The sequence below is a fragment of the Folsomia candida genome, unplaced genomic scaffold (assembly GCF_002217175.1).
Source record: "Folsomia candida strain VU population unplaced genomic scaffold, ASM221717v1 Fcan01_Sc001, whole genome shotgun sequence".
In the NCBI taxonomy this organism is placed as follows: Eukaryota; Metazoa; Arthropoda; class Collembola; order Entomobryomorpha; family Isotomidae; genus Folsomia; species Folsomia candida.
Window position 1 is genome coordinate 18,486,567 of NW_019091193.1, and position 19,084 is coordinate 18,505,650.

At 36.8% G+C, this 19,084-nt stretch overlaps 3 protein-coding genes across 3 annotated transcripts; 1 reads left to right on the forward strand and 2 right to left on the reverse strand.

Moving 5' to 3' along the window:
* Positions 1 to 4,342: 4,342 nt before the first annotated feature.
* On the reverse strand, positions 4,343 to 9,362 carry LOC110860552. The gene is made up of 12 exons (XM_022109617.2): positions 9,185 to 9,362; positions 9,037 to 9,090; positions 8,904 to 8,972; positions 8,817 to 8,827; positions 8,552 to 8,735; positions 8,371 to 8,456; positions 8,082 to 8,306; positions 7,911 to 7,990; positions 7,519 to 7,614; positions 7,385 to 7,420; positions 7,287 to 7,312; positions 4,343 to 4,642 (listed from the first exon to the last, which is right to left on the reverse strand). The coding sequence occupies exons 1-12, from the start codon at positions 9,255 to 9,257 to the stop codon at positions 4,578 to 4,580; spliced, it is 1,005 nt and encodes a 334-aa protein (XP_021965309.1). The 5' UTR covers positions 9,258 to 9,362; the 3' UTR covers positions 4,343 to 4,577.
* A 3,979-nt stretch (positions 9,363 to 13,341) lies between these two features.
* LOC110861144 (G kinase-anchoring protein 1) lies at positions 13,342 to 15,642 on the reverse strand. The gene is made up of 8 exons (XM_022110255.2): positions 15,451 to 15,642; positions 15,169 to 15,347; positions 14,935 to 15,081; positions 14,656 to 14,829; positions 14,397 to 14,570; positions 14,142 to 14,322; positions 13,901 to 14,052; positions 13,342 to 13,805 (listed from the first exon to the last, which is right to left on the reverse strand). Exons 2-8 carry the CDS (start codon positions 15,340 to 15,342, stop codon positions 13,767 to 13,769), a joined length of 1,041 nt encoding a protein of 346 aa, XP_021965947.1. The 5' UTR covers positions 15,343 to 15,347; positions 15,451 to 15,642; the 3' UTR covers positions 13,342 to 13,766.
* Positions 15,643 to 15,945: 303 nt separating this feature from the next.
* LOC110862993 (probable transcriptional regulatory protein DICTH_1505) lies at positions 15,946 to 17,930 on the forward strand. Its single transcript, XM_022112199.2, has 8 exons — positions 15,946 to 16,190; positions 16,276 to 16,302; positions 16,591 to 16,676; positions 16,750 to 16,768; positions 16,858 to 16,922; positions 16,984 to 17,034; positions 17,128 to 17,392; positions 17,585 to 17,930. The coding sequence occupies exons 1-8, from the start codon at positions 16,061 to 16,063 to the stop codon at positions 17,836 to 17,838; spliced, it is 897 nt and encodes a 298-aa protein (XP_021967891.1). The 5' UTR covers positions 15,946 to 16,060; the 3' UTR covers positions 17,839 to 17,930.
* Positions 17,931 to 19,084: the final 1,154 nt, after the last annotated feature.

Here is a 19,084-nt window from a genome sequence, read left to right on the forward strand (position 1 = left end):
GGAAGGAGCAGCAGCGTGTGTGATGTGACGCGTGATGTGATACTTCTAGATTTTTAACCCGTGGATAGGAAGGCATTAGATGCAAAGCCACTGCTGCTGCTTTGCCACCACTGACGCGACGACTACTATCACGATTCAAATTTAAGATTCAACTCCCTCACCCAGATCCGACATCGACATTGCTTGCATTCTAACCAATTCTAATCCACCCTTCCATCCTCCTCCAGCCAGGAGTCGTTGTACTCGTGGTGTTGGTGGGCCATCAGATTGGAATCCTTGAGATTTGACGACGTGATGTGAAGATTCGATGTCGCTTTGCTATTCCACACAAGCTACTCTACATACATTTACAAATGCTCAACACTCTTCTCAAAAATGTTTCATGGTGGTGATGCTGGGTGGCCAAGTCGCAACGCTATTTTTTGGGCTGGGCTGCAGCTATTTCTTTCTCCTCTCTCGGAGGAGAAAGTCAAATCATGCAGATTTCCTCCTAGTTGGTCCTTGGTGTTACGGTGCTAAGTTAAAGATTTAGATCGCATCCTGCGCTACTCCTCCGTCTTCTCCCAAGAGTAGATTGTGGTAGAGATGCCATTTTTAAATTCTATTCACTTTCCTTTTCTCAGGATGGATGGAGCATGTCAGATGTTGCGCTGTGTATTATTTCATCTGCACTACGTACGCGGAGAGGGTTACGCCATCCTGTCCGTTTTAAAGGACTTTCTACGTATATTGTTTTATAATTTGGCCTTTTATTAATCTCTCACAAGGCCTGCTTGCATTATCACTTATGCAAATGCACAATGCCCCAATACAGGCTTGTCTACGTTTAGGTGTATTCACGTATGTAAATATTGCAAGCGAGAAGGATAAAAGTTTTAAACAACCAATGTTCGGGGTCATCTTTATCAGTAGTTATTGGAATAGTTGTAGTATTAAAATATAAATGAGTATCGAATTTTTTAAAGGAATATTAACTCAAAATCAATACTTGATTAAAATGTAGTTTGTCTTAATTGGTGAAATTTAAGATTTTTATTGCATGGATTGAGCAACAGGATAAAGATATGTGTACATGTGCATTAAATGATATGCTAAGAATTTATGCCAATTTAAGTACTATTTTCAATACTTAAATTCATCACTCCGCTTGTCTTTGCATGTCTCCTAAAATTTAAATTAGTATATAGACCGAATTAGGAGTAGTAATATAAAGTCGTACGTGTACATTGTTAAATTTATGCCACACTAGTAAAATGGAGAAATGGGGAGAAAGCGGCAGTGTATTTATGAATGTACCTTGTACGTACCTTCATAAAATCATTTTGTATTCTCATTTTTCCTCTCTTCTTCACTTCGCCCCTGGCTTTCTCATAATTTCTTTTCGGCTTTGTGCATGCACACACCACGCTCCAAAGTACTGCATACTTTTGGTAAGTCTTTCAGGCTATTTCGCCTTTCTTGTCCAATTTATTCCACGTGAAAGCGTTTTTTTAACTCGCATGCACATAATGCGATTCCTTTTGAATCTCTAAAAGTCTCGAATGAATATATTAACATTTAGCGGAAGATCTTACTTACCTTGGAATGGTAAGTAAGGTGTTTAGGTTTTAGTTTCCACGAAAAGTGGCGTTTCACAAAATTACACAGCTTCACACTTACACATGAAAATAGAAAGCATATTTTAGCATACATTTCTACAGTTGGACTCGGGATGTAAAGGAAAAATGGCACCACATATACTAGCAGATGGACGATCTTATTGCTTCATTTGAATAAAACTTGACTGGGTTCCTTATACTGTGAGATAATTCATTGCATTTTGGAAGATTCAAGAAATTTGCAATCACTTTTTCTTAATTTTATACATACTTAAATGAAGTATGAATAATAATACGTATTAGACCCCCGACGACTAGTAAGTACCTGCTACGAATGAATATTGACTCGCATATATAAATTTTAAAAAATAATTTAATTCGGGTTGTCGAGCTCCAAGAGAGAAAATAGCTTCCTTTTGATTAGTGGAAAATTATGTTAGCGTTCAGATTTGAGAATCTGAGACATTTTCGCCTCCGATCCCCACTCCTGATCTAATTATCGCTAGTTGGGGATGCTGTGTCAGTCAGACCGATTACGTGGTTGTCTGATAAAAATTAAATCCCAAGTATCCGAAATTGCTTCGCCAGGAAGTCATGATCATCAAAAATTGTTGGGATTAAATCCAGGTGAGCGAAGAGCGGCACCAAAATCTGATGAGCATGACAGGGTTGATGGTAGGCCTCCCGTCGTGTGGAGTGTAATGCACACCTTTCTCCGAGGAAGAAAAGTGGATGAGGAATTTCGTAAGAATGCGAGCACAGGTTTTCCTCGCCGTGCTTTCCCTGGCAGTTAGCTTCGTTTGTCCCATTTATTTTTTGTGAGACGTTGAGCACTTCACCACAGCCAGCAGCAGCACGACGACCATTGCTACATGCATACGCTCCCCTAGTGCTTCTCTATTATCCCTAATGGAGAACGGGGATAATTAGTGATTATTTTAACTTGGCGGCTGTGCAAAGTAAGTGGAATGGTGAAAATTGTCTTCATTTCTTCCATTTCTTTCATCTTCTCTTTTTTCCTCTTCCACTAATTGCACTCTCTCGGCTCATCTTCCACTTCTTACAAAGAAAACTCGCCTGCTTTCTCCCTTTCTCCCCCCGTTCCACAGCCAGCTACACAGAGCTTCCCGGATAATGAAGGTGGTGTAGGACAGCCAGGATAAGGAGGGTTTAGCCTCGTTTCATGATCAACCTTCTCCTGTTGCAGATAGATGCGAGCAAAAATCATTCCAAAGCTTTTAATCAACAGCATTAACTTCTTTCATCGTAACCAATGTAGGGTTTGAGTATCTATATTCTCACTCCTATGAAATCCAAATGTATAACGCGGCTGTAAGAAGTTCAATATCTTTGATGGAAACCTGAATTGTAAAGAGATTAATCATGAAATGAAATTTATCCATCACTTGTTAAGGTTATGAAAGTACGGAAATTATAGATATGAAAAATTAAGATTTCTGTTATAACATGCTTCGACAAAATATATTCTTCCTACATTTGCATTTAATGGACATTTAATCTCTCAAGGAAACTTTCCCTAATTTAGGTACTTTGGAGAATATCCGGGCTTAGAATCCGATTGTTGACACTAAAATCAAGGACAGACAACGTCCTGGAACTAACCCAGAATATATCAAAACCAATGAAGTTAGCCTTAGCTATTGAACTAGCATTATTAGCTGTATTGTTAATAATCTCCAGTACTTATGGTTAATTAGTATTAAACCTCTCAACTTTAATGACACGTGTGATAAAAATTTTGCCGCGGTATAGTTTTAATTGCTTGATCTATGTATTTATAATTATAAATTAATAAGTGATCGTGTATTCTTGGAAAGTTATAGAGGACACGCACGGGTAAAACTCTGAAATTCTTTTCCATGTTACATTCTACTAGCGAAACTACTTGCGTATGTACATAGTTGAAAAGAAGTGTGTACAATGAAACCATCACAATAAGGTTTGTTATTCTTCTCTTAAAGTTTCTGGTAGGTTGGTTGGTGCAAAATTAGAAAAGTCTTGATGTTTTTCCCCTTTATTTCCACTGACTAAAGTCGGTGAAATTTTGATAAAATGATAAATCTCTATCATGATTGCGGGGCATTTAGCTTGATTTAGGAATTTGATTATTATGACGGATACTTGCACAATAGACCCAAAACCTACACAATCCTTTTAATCAATCTCCCTCAATCCAATTTAATTCAGTTTAATTCAACCGTCCCATTTTAATTCTTTCTCCTTCATTCAACATTCCACCAACTTCCCACTTTTTTTCCTCGTGCTTTCTTTTTTTCTTTCTTTCTTTCACTCGCTCGCTCTCTCGTCTCATCTCACTCGATCCTCTCCCCTCAAGTCCTCAGCCAGCCAGTCTCAACCAGCGGATGGAATTGCAGATTCCAAGAAACTTTTCGATTTGATCGCCTCGCTCTCTTTCTCTCTTTCTCTCTTGGGTCTTTCAATGCAAACCAAATAAAGCCGAGAGATGGGCGGTTTTGATTGAGGATTTTACGAACGCGTAAATTCTGAGAAATGTGTAATGAGGCTTCCTTTTTTATTGTGGTTAAAATTAAGCTGGCATTCGGATGACAAAAAATAAATAAATACATTTCAATTTACTCGAGAAAGTCAAATTGATTAAAAATATGTTGGTGCATGTATCAAAGTACAATTGCTCGAGTTCAATTTCTTGATTAATTTTCTAACTGTGTATGTAATTCATCGACAAAAAGTGTTCATACATATAATTCAAGGCATTTGTAATGAGTATATTTACTTTATTTTTGTATATGCGTACAAGGAAAGGAAATGAAATAGAGAGTATATAGACAAAGATGCGGAAATAATATATATTTTTGGCATGTTCATTCCAGATAAAAAATGTCGAGACGAGTGAAAAGCAAGAGAGGATTTTTTTCCACAATGCAGAGACTTCATTTTTGGTGCTCTTCCATTTGTGTCGATTTGAATTAAGTTTGTTCATCCATTGATGATTCTGTTCATCATTCGGTAGGTAGCAAGCACCTGGTTGCCCTCCCTGGCCGCTATACAAAGAGAATAAACAAAAATTGAACGAATGATACATTTTCATCACAAACCATGTTTAGTAAAACCCAGTTTAAACTGTAAGTATTCACATCGTAGATAGTCAGCACACGAAAGCTTTAATGTCAACATAATTAAGCCTCATCCAATTAACTGTTCATAGCCTTTACATATTTTGCACCCAGAATCCATTCTTTGCGGGCCAAAATTCTATAGTCAATCTATGTACGCAAAGTATTAAGATGCTAATCAAAAATAAATACTTAAGAAATTTAAAATCAAATTCCATTCCAAAAGTCTAGTGGAAAGCCATGCATGTAAAAATACTAACTGAATGTACACAAGCCACAAGTAACTCATCATCAAGTGATTCGCGTTATCTCACCCTATGCGTGCAGTCTTAAATTGTTTTTTGTAGCAGGCGAAGAGAGAGAGACAAGTGACTCCTGAGCAAATAAATGGAATAGAACAAAAAGAAAGACAAGCAGCCAAAAACGTTAGTTAAACCTTTTTAGAATCGTGGCAGCAGCAGCAGCAGTGGGAGAAATAAAGAGAGAAAGAAAGAAGGAAAGAAAGAAACTGTGAACAGTTGAGCACACAAAATTGACAATTTCTCTCTCGAGATAATGGCTTCAGGAAGTTAAGTGGAGAAAGCAAGAAAATTCATGCCAAGTTTTTTTGCTTAATGAACTAAAGAAAGTGAGGGATTGAAGGCAGCAGCAGCGGACTGGAAGAAGTGGAGGGAGCCAGAATAAAGAAAAAGAGATTCTTTTTAATAATATAATATAAGGTTGAGTCGCATATTTTCTTAAATCATTTTAAATGTGGGCTAGTTATGACGCCATAAAATTTTGTCTACTACTGCGACTTCAAATGCACTTGTATTTCCCATCCCCATTAATGTCAAGATCCTTTGAAGCCAATCTATCCAAGGCTTGGCTGATGTATTTCTGGCAACACCTTATAAATACATTCCTGTGATCGCTCTGTGGTGTTATGAAATACATTTTATCACCAATGCTGAGCCGCATTTAAAATTTAGTTTACGCTCCTCGTGCTCTGATTTTTCATAGAAATTATGGGAACATTCCCGTCCGTAAGCCTACATACTTACATGCTAGAAGTTATTATAGAATGAATAACTGTTTGCCGGTCTCGTGTTCGAGCTGCTTTTTATTCTAATGCATGCATTTTTATCAACCGTTACTTATTCGTCGAAACTAATTCATGTTTGCATCTAAAGTTTGCACTTGAGTGGGGCATTTAGAATCATAGTCATAACAATAAACATAATATCCACCTTTATGGGTAAGTACTCAGGAGTGCGCGGAGAAAGCCTTGCTGGCTTTTATAGTTCTTACGATTTATGGTATACTCCTTGTACACACTTGGGGAGGAAGAGCCTTAAAAAACCGGCGAACTATATCGGACATGGACTTTCTTAAATGATAACAACTGGAGTGGAATAAACTGGGCGTGTAGAAAATGGTACAATTGAAATGACTGAAGTTTAGGCTTGAGCAGCACTTTCATACGTATACAAAGTGAGATTGAAGCAGCACATTGAAAGTCTTTCTCACTTTTAAAATTTTTCTCAAAATAGAAAATGTTCATTCTCCGAGTGCAGAGTCAAGTTGTTTCGAACCATGAATTTTCCTGGTGGGTAGAAATTTGAATACGGATTTTGAGTATCCCACTTGGACAGCTCATTTCTTCCAATCCTTGTCTATGCAAATGGGAAAAGAAAATCCCTACGGCCAGGCGTCAGTTAAAGCAAGCAATGCAAACCTCTAACTAAAATATTGAGGTGAGATTCAGAATTCCTTGGACAGAAAAGCTTTTCCTTCCATGTATTTTCCCTTTTGCATTGCATCGTAAACAGCCATAAACCTTCACGGAGAGCCACAGAGACAAAACCCCAAAGTCCAAAAATATGTATGGTGGGCTCAGCGGTGGGACGAGGGAAAAAACCAGAAGATGTGAAATGTCAAATATTTTGTCGCTCGAGTCGGTCCCATGTTGTTGTCGAGGAGGGCGAAGGAAAACGCAATGAAGAGTTCAATTTATTCGTGGCAAGAAAGAAATGCATGCAGTAGAAGGAGAAAGTAGAAGGAAAACGCGTTCATGGAAAGTGGGCGACCGACTATCAATGGGCTTCCAACGAGAGAATGAATGCAAACCTGGATCCACAAATAAAGCCCCCGTTTCATATTTATCTATCTCGAAGCCAGAACGCAATGGTAGTACAAAAGTCAAAGTCAAGCTGTTTTATCTTTCGATTGATTTGATTCACAAAGAGCGTCAATCTGAGATTTTATACTTTCACAATTTCCTTTGTACCCTTTCTCGATTGATGCATGGAGAAAGTAGGAGCTTCATACAACCCAAACTGTTTGTATGTATATATGTACGTGCAAAGCGGCCATACCACATAAAGTAAGTACATCCGCATAAACAAGGGTATCTCTTAAATCTTGGGACCAGACAAAAATTACTTATGCACATACATACAACAAGAGTTAAATATCTTATATGGAAGCTTTCATTGCAACAGTCGATAGACAAATATGTAAAATCACATAATTTTGCCCTCAATGTCTTTCTCTGAAGATAAAAATAGTAAATGCGGAAGAATGCACTCACAGTAGAGCTGATTTAAGTAACCCCACCTTTAAAAAAGAAAAAAATCAGTTGCTTAAAAAGTTGTCAAATTCTGGTTTGATAACTAATTTTTTTAGTACCAGTCCCAACACCCATTTGGATTCCCAAGTAGAGTACTGCAGAATAAAAAGTTAAGTAAGGCATAATTCATTACACATGGAGAAAGTCCAGAGGAATATGATGCATAGTTCTAAAGTTATATTTCTGTGTCTACCTGGCAATGGTCTGTGGAAATAATACCACAATGTTGTTCAATTCAGCAACCTCCAAGTATCCAGCTCTTCTAGCGTAAACGTCCCCAACAGCAGCCCTGTGGTTTAAAAGAAAAATTAATTGAGCCAAATATGACCAAGCATGGAAGTTTAAAAGTGCAGAAGCTTAAAAATTATTTTTCTATCCCTATCGTCTCATTTGTTCAGCTTATTTTGACACCCGTTCCTTAACAGGTCTACTCAATACTCATTCTCGAAGGTGAGACTCTTTCAATAACTCCAATCGTATGAATGCGCAACGAATGGCAACGATGGTAAAATGTTGTTCAGTCATTATACATATATGTAATGACCATTTATATATCTAAAATTTAGTAAGTAATTTGTGGCTCACCTATTTTGAACACATCCGTGGAAAGCGATGTGCAATGCACATGGGGTCGTCTTGTCAATACAACCAGTGGGGACGTAGACCTACATACATGCAATTATTATTACACGATTAATACTACAATAAAACACGTTTCAAAGTGTAGTGATGTAGATATAAAATATGTACACGTACATAACCTGCAGTATCCATGCTCGATAAGCTTGGTGCGAAATTAAAAAATTCTGATTGGCTAAACAAAATAAAGTCGCCGTTCGCCACCGTGTTTCCATCTGGCCGTCGCAGCGACCCCCCGTAAAGGTGGTTCAACATTTCGAAAGCCCCCTGATAATTGCAATTGCTTATCCATGCAGTATTCTCTGCAGAACTACCACAGGCACTACCGTAGTTATTTGTTGGCTATGCAATATAATCATGCAATGTTTAGACCATAGTTTGATTACAGTAATGCAAATGCACATACCTGGGCATGATCACTGGCAATATCAAATTTTGATACAATTCTAGCTCCGAAATGTTGGTACACTTCACGAACATTAGGGCCCGATCCTGCAACAAGGCAGTAAATAACAAAATAAAAACTGAACAAACCGAAAGGCGATTTTGCAAATTTTTTCATCGCAGTCTCAAAATATTTATCTTACCAGGACGAACGACTGAGTCCTGTGATCCATGATAAATGTAAACCGGATCCCCTTGCACGTTATTGGGGTTATCAATATAGCCTTGACTCGCCATTGCATTAGCCTCACTAATCAGGAATGGTATATTCACCAGATTTGGCGTTGACATGCAAGTGGTTGCGGCCGCAACCCCCCCAAAGCCACACTGAATTTTTATTTATTTCATATCGTTTTAGTCATTTCAATTTTGTAAGTTATATTTTGTTTAGCTTAAACTAAATTTTACCATGTACGGCACTATAAAATGTGAAAGAAAATTTGTTAAGATCCGGTTAACCACATATTTATGCTCGAAACTGAAAGTTATTTATACCCGTTGCGTACACTCCAGCCCCGTGCACTCTTGTCGAATGAGCAAAATGGTACTGAATAGCCATGATGCCTAATACACAGCAGATCTATATAATACCTTGTAGTTTCTTTATATAGTTAAGTCTTTGCCATACCACCAGAAGATATCCCCGAAACTGTAGTCTTCGACGGGTCAATATTGTACCTTTCTGCAAAAAAAATTAATTTAAAAATTGTTCCTGAAAATAATTACGTAGCATTTTCTTGTAGGGAAAACTTGGTTTGGTCTCGGTATTTACTTACGAAGCTGTTGTTGAGCGTTGGTTTGAGAAAGTGAGAGCACCAGAAACAGTGCGAGTAAGCCTCGGCGTGCCATAATTGCGATGCGATCAGTGTTCGACTGGGGTGTGGTGCGGTGTCACAAGGAGTGGATCGAGGTGTGTCTGGTGGCGAGGTTATCCACACGCCTGCTTAAATACTTTGGTGGACACATGGAATGATCTTGGCATTGCTGGTCACGGCGTGATAAGTATCTTTGTTATCTATGTGTCATTGGATAAGTGCGTGTGTATCAGTGCAGCATTATCGAGTAATTTATTTTTAAACATCTCTCCCATCCCTGCTTTTGTAATTCAGGAAGGTGTGCTAGGGCTGGAACAAAATGTTCAGCATGTCACAGAAAAAAATGTCACTGATAAAACATCAGATTTAATCTGCATCGACATTACGTATGCTGTGGAAAGCCCTACTACTGCCGATGATACCTATTGTACATTTACATAATAATATATACATAAGAATCACGAGGACTAGAAATGAGTCTTTATCACATTCACCTGTTGTAGTAATTGTTGTAGTTTACAAGCCATCGTATTTGTGGAATGCGATATATTACTTACGACTTGTACCAATATATGGTTTGGTTATATAAACGATTAACCAGCAATAAGTCTTAAATATGCATATGATTCATTCTGAAATACCAATTGTATATACAATTCAGAATAAACATCAAAGTGCTAATGATGTGCTGTAAACTAATTAAAATAAGTATACATATTTTATCCAATTACTTTTAATTCACTTTCCCTCTCGGTTTCAAAGGGTCTTTTTGTTTATTTATGTGACTTGTGCCTTTGCACGTCGTGCATATTATTCTCTCATACATAATCTCATCCCTTTGGTGTTTGCGCTGTAAATTATTTTGATACGTATGTTCACACTAAAAAGGTCTCTCTTTCCTTGGTTAGCTTAGTTATCCGACATTCCCAACACTTCAAACTCCACATGTATCCTAGATTTTGGAACTATACGCATACATAACGGGCACCACGCCACGTCCGCGTCCACATCAGCGTCTGTACATATATAGCAACAACAAAAGTAATTCTTTATCACGGTTGGTTGGCGTGGTTGGTGCGTAAAGTTGTTGGGCTGCTGCTCTGAAGTCTGAAGAATGATGATGATGACTTGAGCTGAGCTGCTTTGACTTGGTTTTCAGTCGCTGGTGGAGAGAGAAGCAATATTTACCCAGTTTGCATAAAAAGTAATCCGAGCCGACTTCAAAATTGGAAAAACAAACTTTCATCTTTTCAATTTATTTTGTGCAAGAGGAGCGAGGTCGTTTCACTTCCTTTGATTTCCAGACTCCTCCTTCGCTCCCTCTCCGTTGTTATTTGTCCTCCAAACCAAACCAACAACCACGGAACGAGGAGCGTTTAGACTGAAACGTCGTCGTCGCCCCTGTCTCATCCTTCCTTCCTCTCTCACAATTAGTTTGGATCACTAGAATACAAACATGTTTTAATGCGCTACTAACACTACTTAAGTATAAGCAGAACCGATGTCGTAACGTGTAAAATATGCCAATATTTATTTGTATTGCCGACTATCACGAATTATGACGCATGGGGAATTATTAATCACAAAGTACTTGGATCATGTCACATGAACCATTCATTCCTGTTCAATTCGACATGAGATTCGTCAAGTGAGGTTTTCATTTATGTAGTAGCACCTCTTGGCAAGGAGGAAAGTATGAGAATAAGCAAGCGAATATGTAAGTTGATCAATCCGATTTCAAGGAGAAAACTCAAACACTCAAATGTCAATTGTCTAGCACTTACTTACTTGCGTCTCGCTTTGGTGATACATACGCATACTTAACTGCACTAACCTCAGCACAAATCTCCACTAACAAACCCGATTTCAATTATTGCGAAATTAAAATGTCTAGTGCAACAGGTTTTTTTCCAATGTAAAATATTTGCTAGAGGCGATATTTTGCATATTATTATACTAATTATTATATGTAATAAGTTGTGACAACTGGCACGGGTGACAAGGGTTCCAGTGCAAAAGCCGAAGAGGAAGGACTAGTGTTTGACAAGGGAACCTGAAGTACTGTCGCATCTCGATTTCCTTTCGGATAGTCTTAATTGGTAGATATTTTAATGTAACTAAAACTGTCATAGGACATACGGTGCAAAATCAGGTTTTTGAGAAATATTTGGGGAAAGCTGCATCAAAACGTGCAATTTTTCCAATGCTTTTACCATATATAACAACCCTCGGAATAATGAAATGAAGTTTATAAATTATATACCTGTCCGCAATTTCATGCTGATCACCAATATGCAAAAACATGCAAATATTGGTCAATTTCTTTCTCAAATTGCGAAAATCTGCAAAAGTTTCTAAATTTGAATTTCGTCGTTTTTTGAAATTTCAACAAAGTGTAAGTGTTAAACACCTTTTATTTAAGCATTGCAAAATATATTTCAAAACCGAAATTTTTTCTTATTACAACAAAATGGGCGAAAATTTTCAAAATTGAAAATCTCCATTTTTCACAAAATAGGATATAATGACCAATGCCAGTCTATCTTACTTGTTTTTTCAAAATTGTTGGGTATATTTATTTTTGCAACTTGCTAAAAATTTTGGAGATTTGTACCGTCAGTTTTTAACATATTCAACAAAATAACTGTTCCATACCCCGTTCGAGATTTTTAATTTTTTTGGAAAACTGGAAAAAATTGCATCTGTGGCATATATATAGGACGTCCAATGTTGGATATAAGAAAACAACTATCTGGGAGCATAATGGTGAAATAAATTTCAGAATAAGAGTAAAATTGGATTTTTGGCGTGGATTTGAGTGAGTGAAAGCTTTTTTTGGGCACATTTGAGTGAGTGTGGTGGGCGCAAATGTGACCATGGAGTCAAACCACTTCAGGGTTCTTGTTCATACAACATATCCAAAGGACATCAAGATCCGTGAGTTGATAGTACACAACCTCTCCTCCTAAGTTATTTTTTAGTAGAGAAAGCTTTTCTCCTCCTTCTCTCAGTCATCCTCATTCTTTATTCAACATATCGTGTGGCGTCATTATTGTCATCACGAGCTGAGAATTAACCATGCAATTTAAAAACAACAATAGTAGTAATATGAGCATAGTGAAAATTATATCACCTCGAATCAATATTTATGCATGTATTTATATTGTATTTATTTATGAACAGAATTTTTTCCTGTAGTTTTAGGCATGAGAACGTGGCAAATAATTAATTACTTTGTTCCACTTGAGAGCGACTTGAAGTAATACACTGTCTATGCTAATTTATGCCACTAGTCATAATAAACTAGAAGCAGCACTTTAGCTCGAATTTTAATTAATCTTTCACCCTTTTCAACTATGCAGTAGCGTTAAGCATTTCCGTTTGATGTTGTTTGCTCTCAAATTGCATGCACTTACTTATGGCATCAAATCAGAGCGAAATTGTACAGACTCCATGGATTATGGTCTCATTGGAATTGTTGTTGTTGCCTTGTTGTCGTCTGATTCTTCATTCTTTTTTTCATGAATTTCAATAAAAACGGAAGATGAAACGAAACTTGAAGCCACTCAACTCACTCAACAACTAACTTCAAAGACCTCAATCTGTCTTCTCTATGCGAAGGATTGGAAAGTTTAAATACAATAAAAATTGGTCCAGGAATTTGTTTTTTAAAAGAAGAGAGGCTTCCGAGGAGTCCTTGTAGTCGTTCCCTCTCCACTTTCACTTGTCACTTGACGAGATGACGAGGACGACTTTCATTTCAACCTCCGACGTCGGATCTATCTATGCATGCTTTTTACGTGATTTTATGCAAGAAAGAACGAGTATAATTCAGCCAGGAGTGAGTAGTAAATACAACAAAACACACTTATTATGAAGCCCAGGGAAATTGTCGTCCTTTTTATCGTATCTCATTTGACCCTACTTTGAAGAAGTAAGTGGGGAAAACAGGGCTTGGGATTCCACAAAGGAAATTCTTTTTTCCCATTGTGTGGGCAGCAGATGCAATCAAACTCTTTTACTCTCTTTGGATCTGGCTTCACTTTGATTTAACAGATTGATTAGACTCTCTCTGGTCACATTGTTCAAAAGGACAAAAGATTAAATCACAAATTTTCTTTTAACTTGATTTTTGATGATGTCCACGCTTGGGAAATTACTTGATTGTAATGCATGTATTAAATTAAATTTCACATTTTAAATTATTTTATAATGGATAAGATTGACTTATGACTGCCCCATTGACAAAATGGTACATAAAGATTTTTAAAAAAATGTAAATGTTTTACACAAATCGTATTTGATAAACGACTACCTATATAAGCTACAAACTTCATATTTGGCCAACAAAGATAATACCTTAAAACATAATTGCTTGCAACAAGATTGAAATACAAAATCCGAATGGAAATTAAACAAAAAATTGTAACTTTAATATATGTATATTATATAGAAAAATATGTCAGTATTCATTTAGCCTGGTGATATTCCTTCACAGCACAGCAGCAGAAGTCGGTGGTACTTTAGTCGATACTTTAGAGGTTCAAGCACTCACTTCAGTATTGGTCCGACGACGAGATTGCTGTAAATGTGATAATTTTTGTTAAAATTAAAGTTTAAATTAAATGGATCGGGAATGAGATGTCGTATTTTAAAATATTTCAAATCGTTTATTACCTCCATCAGTCGGCGCTGTTCATTAATAGCTGCATGTGATTTTGACCTCTCTTGCTCTAATTGAGAATGCAACACTTGAATTTGCTCCTGCAAGTCTTCTTGAAATTTCGTGAGGGTTTCAACTTGAAAAATTATTTTCGCCTTATCCTTTACTATATACACAAAAAAACCATCCATTTAAAAAATGAAGCCAGACGGAATGAATTTAATTATCTACAAATTTGTCGTTTTTGAGCCTTACATTCTTGGGCACCTTGGAATATCTCATGAACTTTCTTCAACCGAGCTTTGTAAGATTCCAGTTCACGATTCGAATTTTCCAATTCGCTTTTAAGTAGTTCATTTTCAGCTCTTAGATTTTCGATCGTTCTGTTTTGTTCGTCATATTCCGACTCCCTTGCTCGCTCTTTAGAATGAGGGTGCTGCAAAAAAGTTATTAAAATAATATTAGAATAATATCACATAGAAATGTTGCAGAATTTATATTATTTTATGCCTTATAGACCCCTTCAGAAGAGGTACGCTTTGTTGATGCATCTCGTTGTTGTTCCCTTTGTTTCTCACGCTCAAGTTGCAACCGAGCTTGATTTCTATAACTTTCAATTAGTTCTTCATCAGGCTCATCGGCATACGGATTAGCAAGCTGCTTAGCAGCATCCTGCTTTGGGTTCTATATGAAGGTTGATGAGAATGGCATTTAAATACAAATAATTTTGTACAAGTGATTGGACTGTTAGTATTACATATTTGCTTACATTCAACAACAAGGCATTGAACTCAGTTAATGGCACAGTAATCCCCTTCTTCTTGACTTTGCTGGACTTTGCTGCAGCCTTTTCTGATTCTTGTCGAGACAACTCTTTTTGAAAATCTAGCTGGGATTGGAACAAGGCTGCCTCCAAATCAGTCTCATACTCCTCGTCAACAAGCTAAATGCAATGGTAGATGGAATAGTTATAGAAGAGTACTCGAGAAGATGTAAGCTTAATCGGCTTAGTCACAGCATTATTTAGATAAGCTAAACAAGTTTTTACATCAGTGTCCCGTCGTTGCCAGTCTTCCCACTGAGCTGAAGTTTTCTTAGCACCGTTAACAAGTGGTTTAGGCTGAGGGGCAGGAGGGATCATGGCCTTCTTTTTCCCATTTTCGGAGGCACTTCCAAAGGCTAAACTTCTGAGGGACTGTAATAATATCAAAGGAATTAGTTATATACACACCCAATGTAATAAATGGTCAATGATAAATACTGAATTATTGTTTAATAATACCTTTCCTTTGGCTGCCGATCCCTTCTTTTTTGCTGCGTCTCCTACAGGTCCAACCTTAGCTTTTTGGTCAGCTGGCTTCTTCTTTCTCGGCTTGTCCCCCGAACTTTTTGCGATAGGTTCGGGTACGTCATCCGGAAGGACAGCAAAGCGAGACATTTTCGGTTCGAAAGTCATGTTTTCTGAAAGTACAAAGTAGCAAGTATTATAATCCGTCCAGTAAAACATTGCAAAGTTGAAAGTACAGAATTTAATGAAAACAAACACACAGTTCATTAAACTAACCTCTTTTTGAACTGCTTAGATATTGACCAACGTTATTTTAGTTGAGCTGAATTAGGCCTTTTGAAGGTACAAGATGCGTGAAATGTAATTATTTAAAAAATGGAAAACAGGAAGAAATGGTGAGAAATGTAGGAATCAACAGCGAACGGCAAACACGAGTCACACAAAACACGAGTGAAGTTTTTGAATGAGGAGGAGTGATCCACACTGAACCAAAGAACCCGGTTTTTCGTTGACACAATCTCAATGCGAGGTTTGATATGAAAGCTATCCTCTACAGAATTATTTATTTCACATCATGATAAAAAGGTCACATTGAATAAAATTACTCAACAAAATAACATGTCAACAATCCAAAACATGATTCGGCCCATTAAATTAAATCCGCATGAAATAGATAATTAATTTAGGTAAAAAAATGTCGAAATATCTCTCGGTCTCATCATTCCCAACAATTCTCAATCTAATCCTAAGTTTGGTCGCCGGGAATGGATTTTTCCACACACTTTTAGCTTGTCTACAAAAGTTTCTTGTTCTTTTACACCGTCATGAGCTTTCCTTTTCTATAAGTTTTGTTGGTAATTTTTAGATTGAAATTAGGAGATACATTATGAATCTATTTGGAGAGATTGGACACCTCATCACTAAAATTGTCCGCAGAACAGGAACGCCGACATCGTCCCCGGCTTTACTTGAAAACTTATTTAACTCCGGGAGATCATTGGTCTCATGTCCACAATGTGAGGCTATAAAAATAATTGTGTGCAATCCGGTTGCAGGTTCAAATTACTATTTTTATAATACTGATTTCATTGATTTATGTAGATTTTTATCAGCCTTCAAGAAATGCAGGTTAATATAATAGTTTCTCATATATATTAATATATTATCAAATTATCAGAGGTGGGCAAGATCTTGATATCTTGCCACTTGGAGGATGTTGATAACTTCAGTTTTTATAAAATACAAATTTTTGGTCATATGATCTTCAAGCTAAATAGCATGGAATAAGATGTACTAAATAGTATTGATTTGTAAGAATACATTTTTGAGGATCTTGCCCATCCCTACAAAATACTACAAATAATTAATTACTAATCATCATGTTTTGAGCTGTCCACTAAAATTAGTCTTACGTAGGTCACAGTAAATGGGCAAATATTAAGCATACAAAAATGGCGAAAGATATGGAAAAATCTAGTCTAACAGTTAGATTTGTGAATATGGTAAGCATATTATATCACGTTTTATTTATTAATTATGCATTAGTGACTTTATTTTCGTTTTTCATAAATTCAGATCAAGATTGCTATCCGAGGTAAATCATCCTGTTTAATGGTCTAATGCAATTTAATCTGATCGCCGCAATGAATTGAAATTAACATATCGCCACACTCATCTTTTTAGAAGGAGGTGGGAGCACAGACCCAAAACTAAATTCTAAACTGGCACAAGTTATATCGCAAATTAAGGTTAAAAATTAATATGATAGAAATAAATAAAGCATAAAATAAATTACACACAAATAACTAGGATAAAAAGCTACCAATGGCTCCGTATGAGAAAACATTGGAGAGAGAAGCGGTATGGATTATATATTTGTAATACGCGATTATCTATAATCTATACAAATTGATTACGACTCTTAACTGTAATAATATATCCGATTTATAACAGAACCGAACCAATGAGAAACGACAGACACTCGTATTTAGGGGACCTGGAAATTGTGCTGTACTTGCAGACATCAGTTCTGACAGTCTAAATAAAACTAAGCAAGAGATCAACACAATTTTGAGGAAAAATAGGGCTGTTATTGGTGAAGATTCTATACTTCATCTATTTCTCCATAAAGGGATTATTCTCTGCAACGAGCTCAATGGCAAACCTGCCCACCCAGATAACTTGGATGAAGTTATAGAGGACGCAATCAAAGCTGAAGGCAAGAGCATATAATCATATTACACATATTCAAAGGATATTCCCCTTTAGTAATTAAAAAATTATCTTAAAAAATAATAACGTAAATACTTGTCCAATACTTTATATTTCTTCCTTGTCAATATTCTGACCATATTCTCATCAACTTTGCGATTATGAGAAAATAACTAATAACAATGACTTTATATTGCAGCTGACGATGTTACATTTCAAACAGGACATCCAGATTTTGGTGAAGTATACGAATTTTCGACTTCCCCAGATATATTCTTTAAAGTCAAGCATGCTCTAGAAAAGCTAAACTATACTGTTGTCTACGGCGATATTGATTATGTTCCCATTAATCCCATAGAATTGGATGAAACAGTTATCCAAGATGTTCATAAATTGTATCAAAAGTTGAGTGACCATCCAAACGTGGTCAAAGTCACAACCAATCTAGCCTAGCATGATTGACAATGATTTAATAGATTCATTGAGATTCATTGTTTTGACCACTCTACCAAAGAATAAACAACGCAGTGCGCAAAAGAGTTTTATAGCGATTTCCATAACATAACCTTCAATTGTAATCAAAGTCAAGTGAAACTTATCCTATGCGTAAATATTCCCATGAATGTTGTATTGTTCATTGTATTGTTTTAGGTGACAGTTGAATAATGAACGATCATCCTCTAATTATGCATATCATATACCATGCATGCATGAATACATATAAACATGCAAATGGAATTGAGAAGAAGAACTTGACATTCACCTTTTAATGAACAATCATACATCCAGGGTCTTCCCTGTCGTATGGCTTGACTGAGTACCAATGCATGATCATCATATCATCTTATAATACTATATGTACGTGGGTGTTTTATTATTGATTTTCAAAAGGTATGTTCCGCACTGTTTCTGACCAAAATTTTGATGAAATAACAAACTTGAAATACATTTAGGAAGTCGTGATTTTTTTCAGCCCAATCGGTTAAAAGGAACACCCGCAATAAATCATCCAAATTTACCTCGAAAATATGCAAAAATTTACGACTTGATTCCATTATCATCCCAAAATCGTTTCCCCTTCATGCTTTTATTCAACGTTTGAAACGGATAATAATCACTAAGGGTCAAGGCTGGACTGTACGGGGGGTGGTTTATGACGGTGAAGCGTTTTTCGTCTGCAGCAGCCCTCGAAACCAGCGAGGTATTTGTTGGCGCGTTGTCGTCTAAAAAAAGGCCAACTCTTTATTTTGACCTCACGTTTCTCTTCAACCGCAGCACGCAGCTCCGTCGGGGTTCCTGCATAGGCTGCCCCAAGCAAGAAATTATGTAAGAAGGGGACCTTTTGTATCATTGTAAATAGTCATAATCAATTTTTTGGCAGATTTTTACGCTTTTGCTTTCATGGGCGGTGGCAACCCCCCGTGCTCCCATTGCATGAAGTATTGTTTAGTCTGCAGGTCATAATAGTAAACCCAAGTATCATATGCAACTACTAAAATATGAAGCAGGTTCCAGTTTTCATTTAATAGGTTAAAATTGGCATTGCAAAGGTCAACTCGATCTTGTTGTTGAGATGCCGAAAGCAATTTTGGTACCCAACGGGCGGAAGCCATTTTCATACCTAAGTCTTCAGTTAACGTGGAACAAATTGTTGGTTTTAGAACACCCATCTTATCTGCTAAATAGGACAGTTTCAATC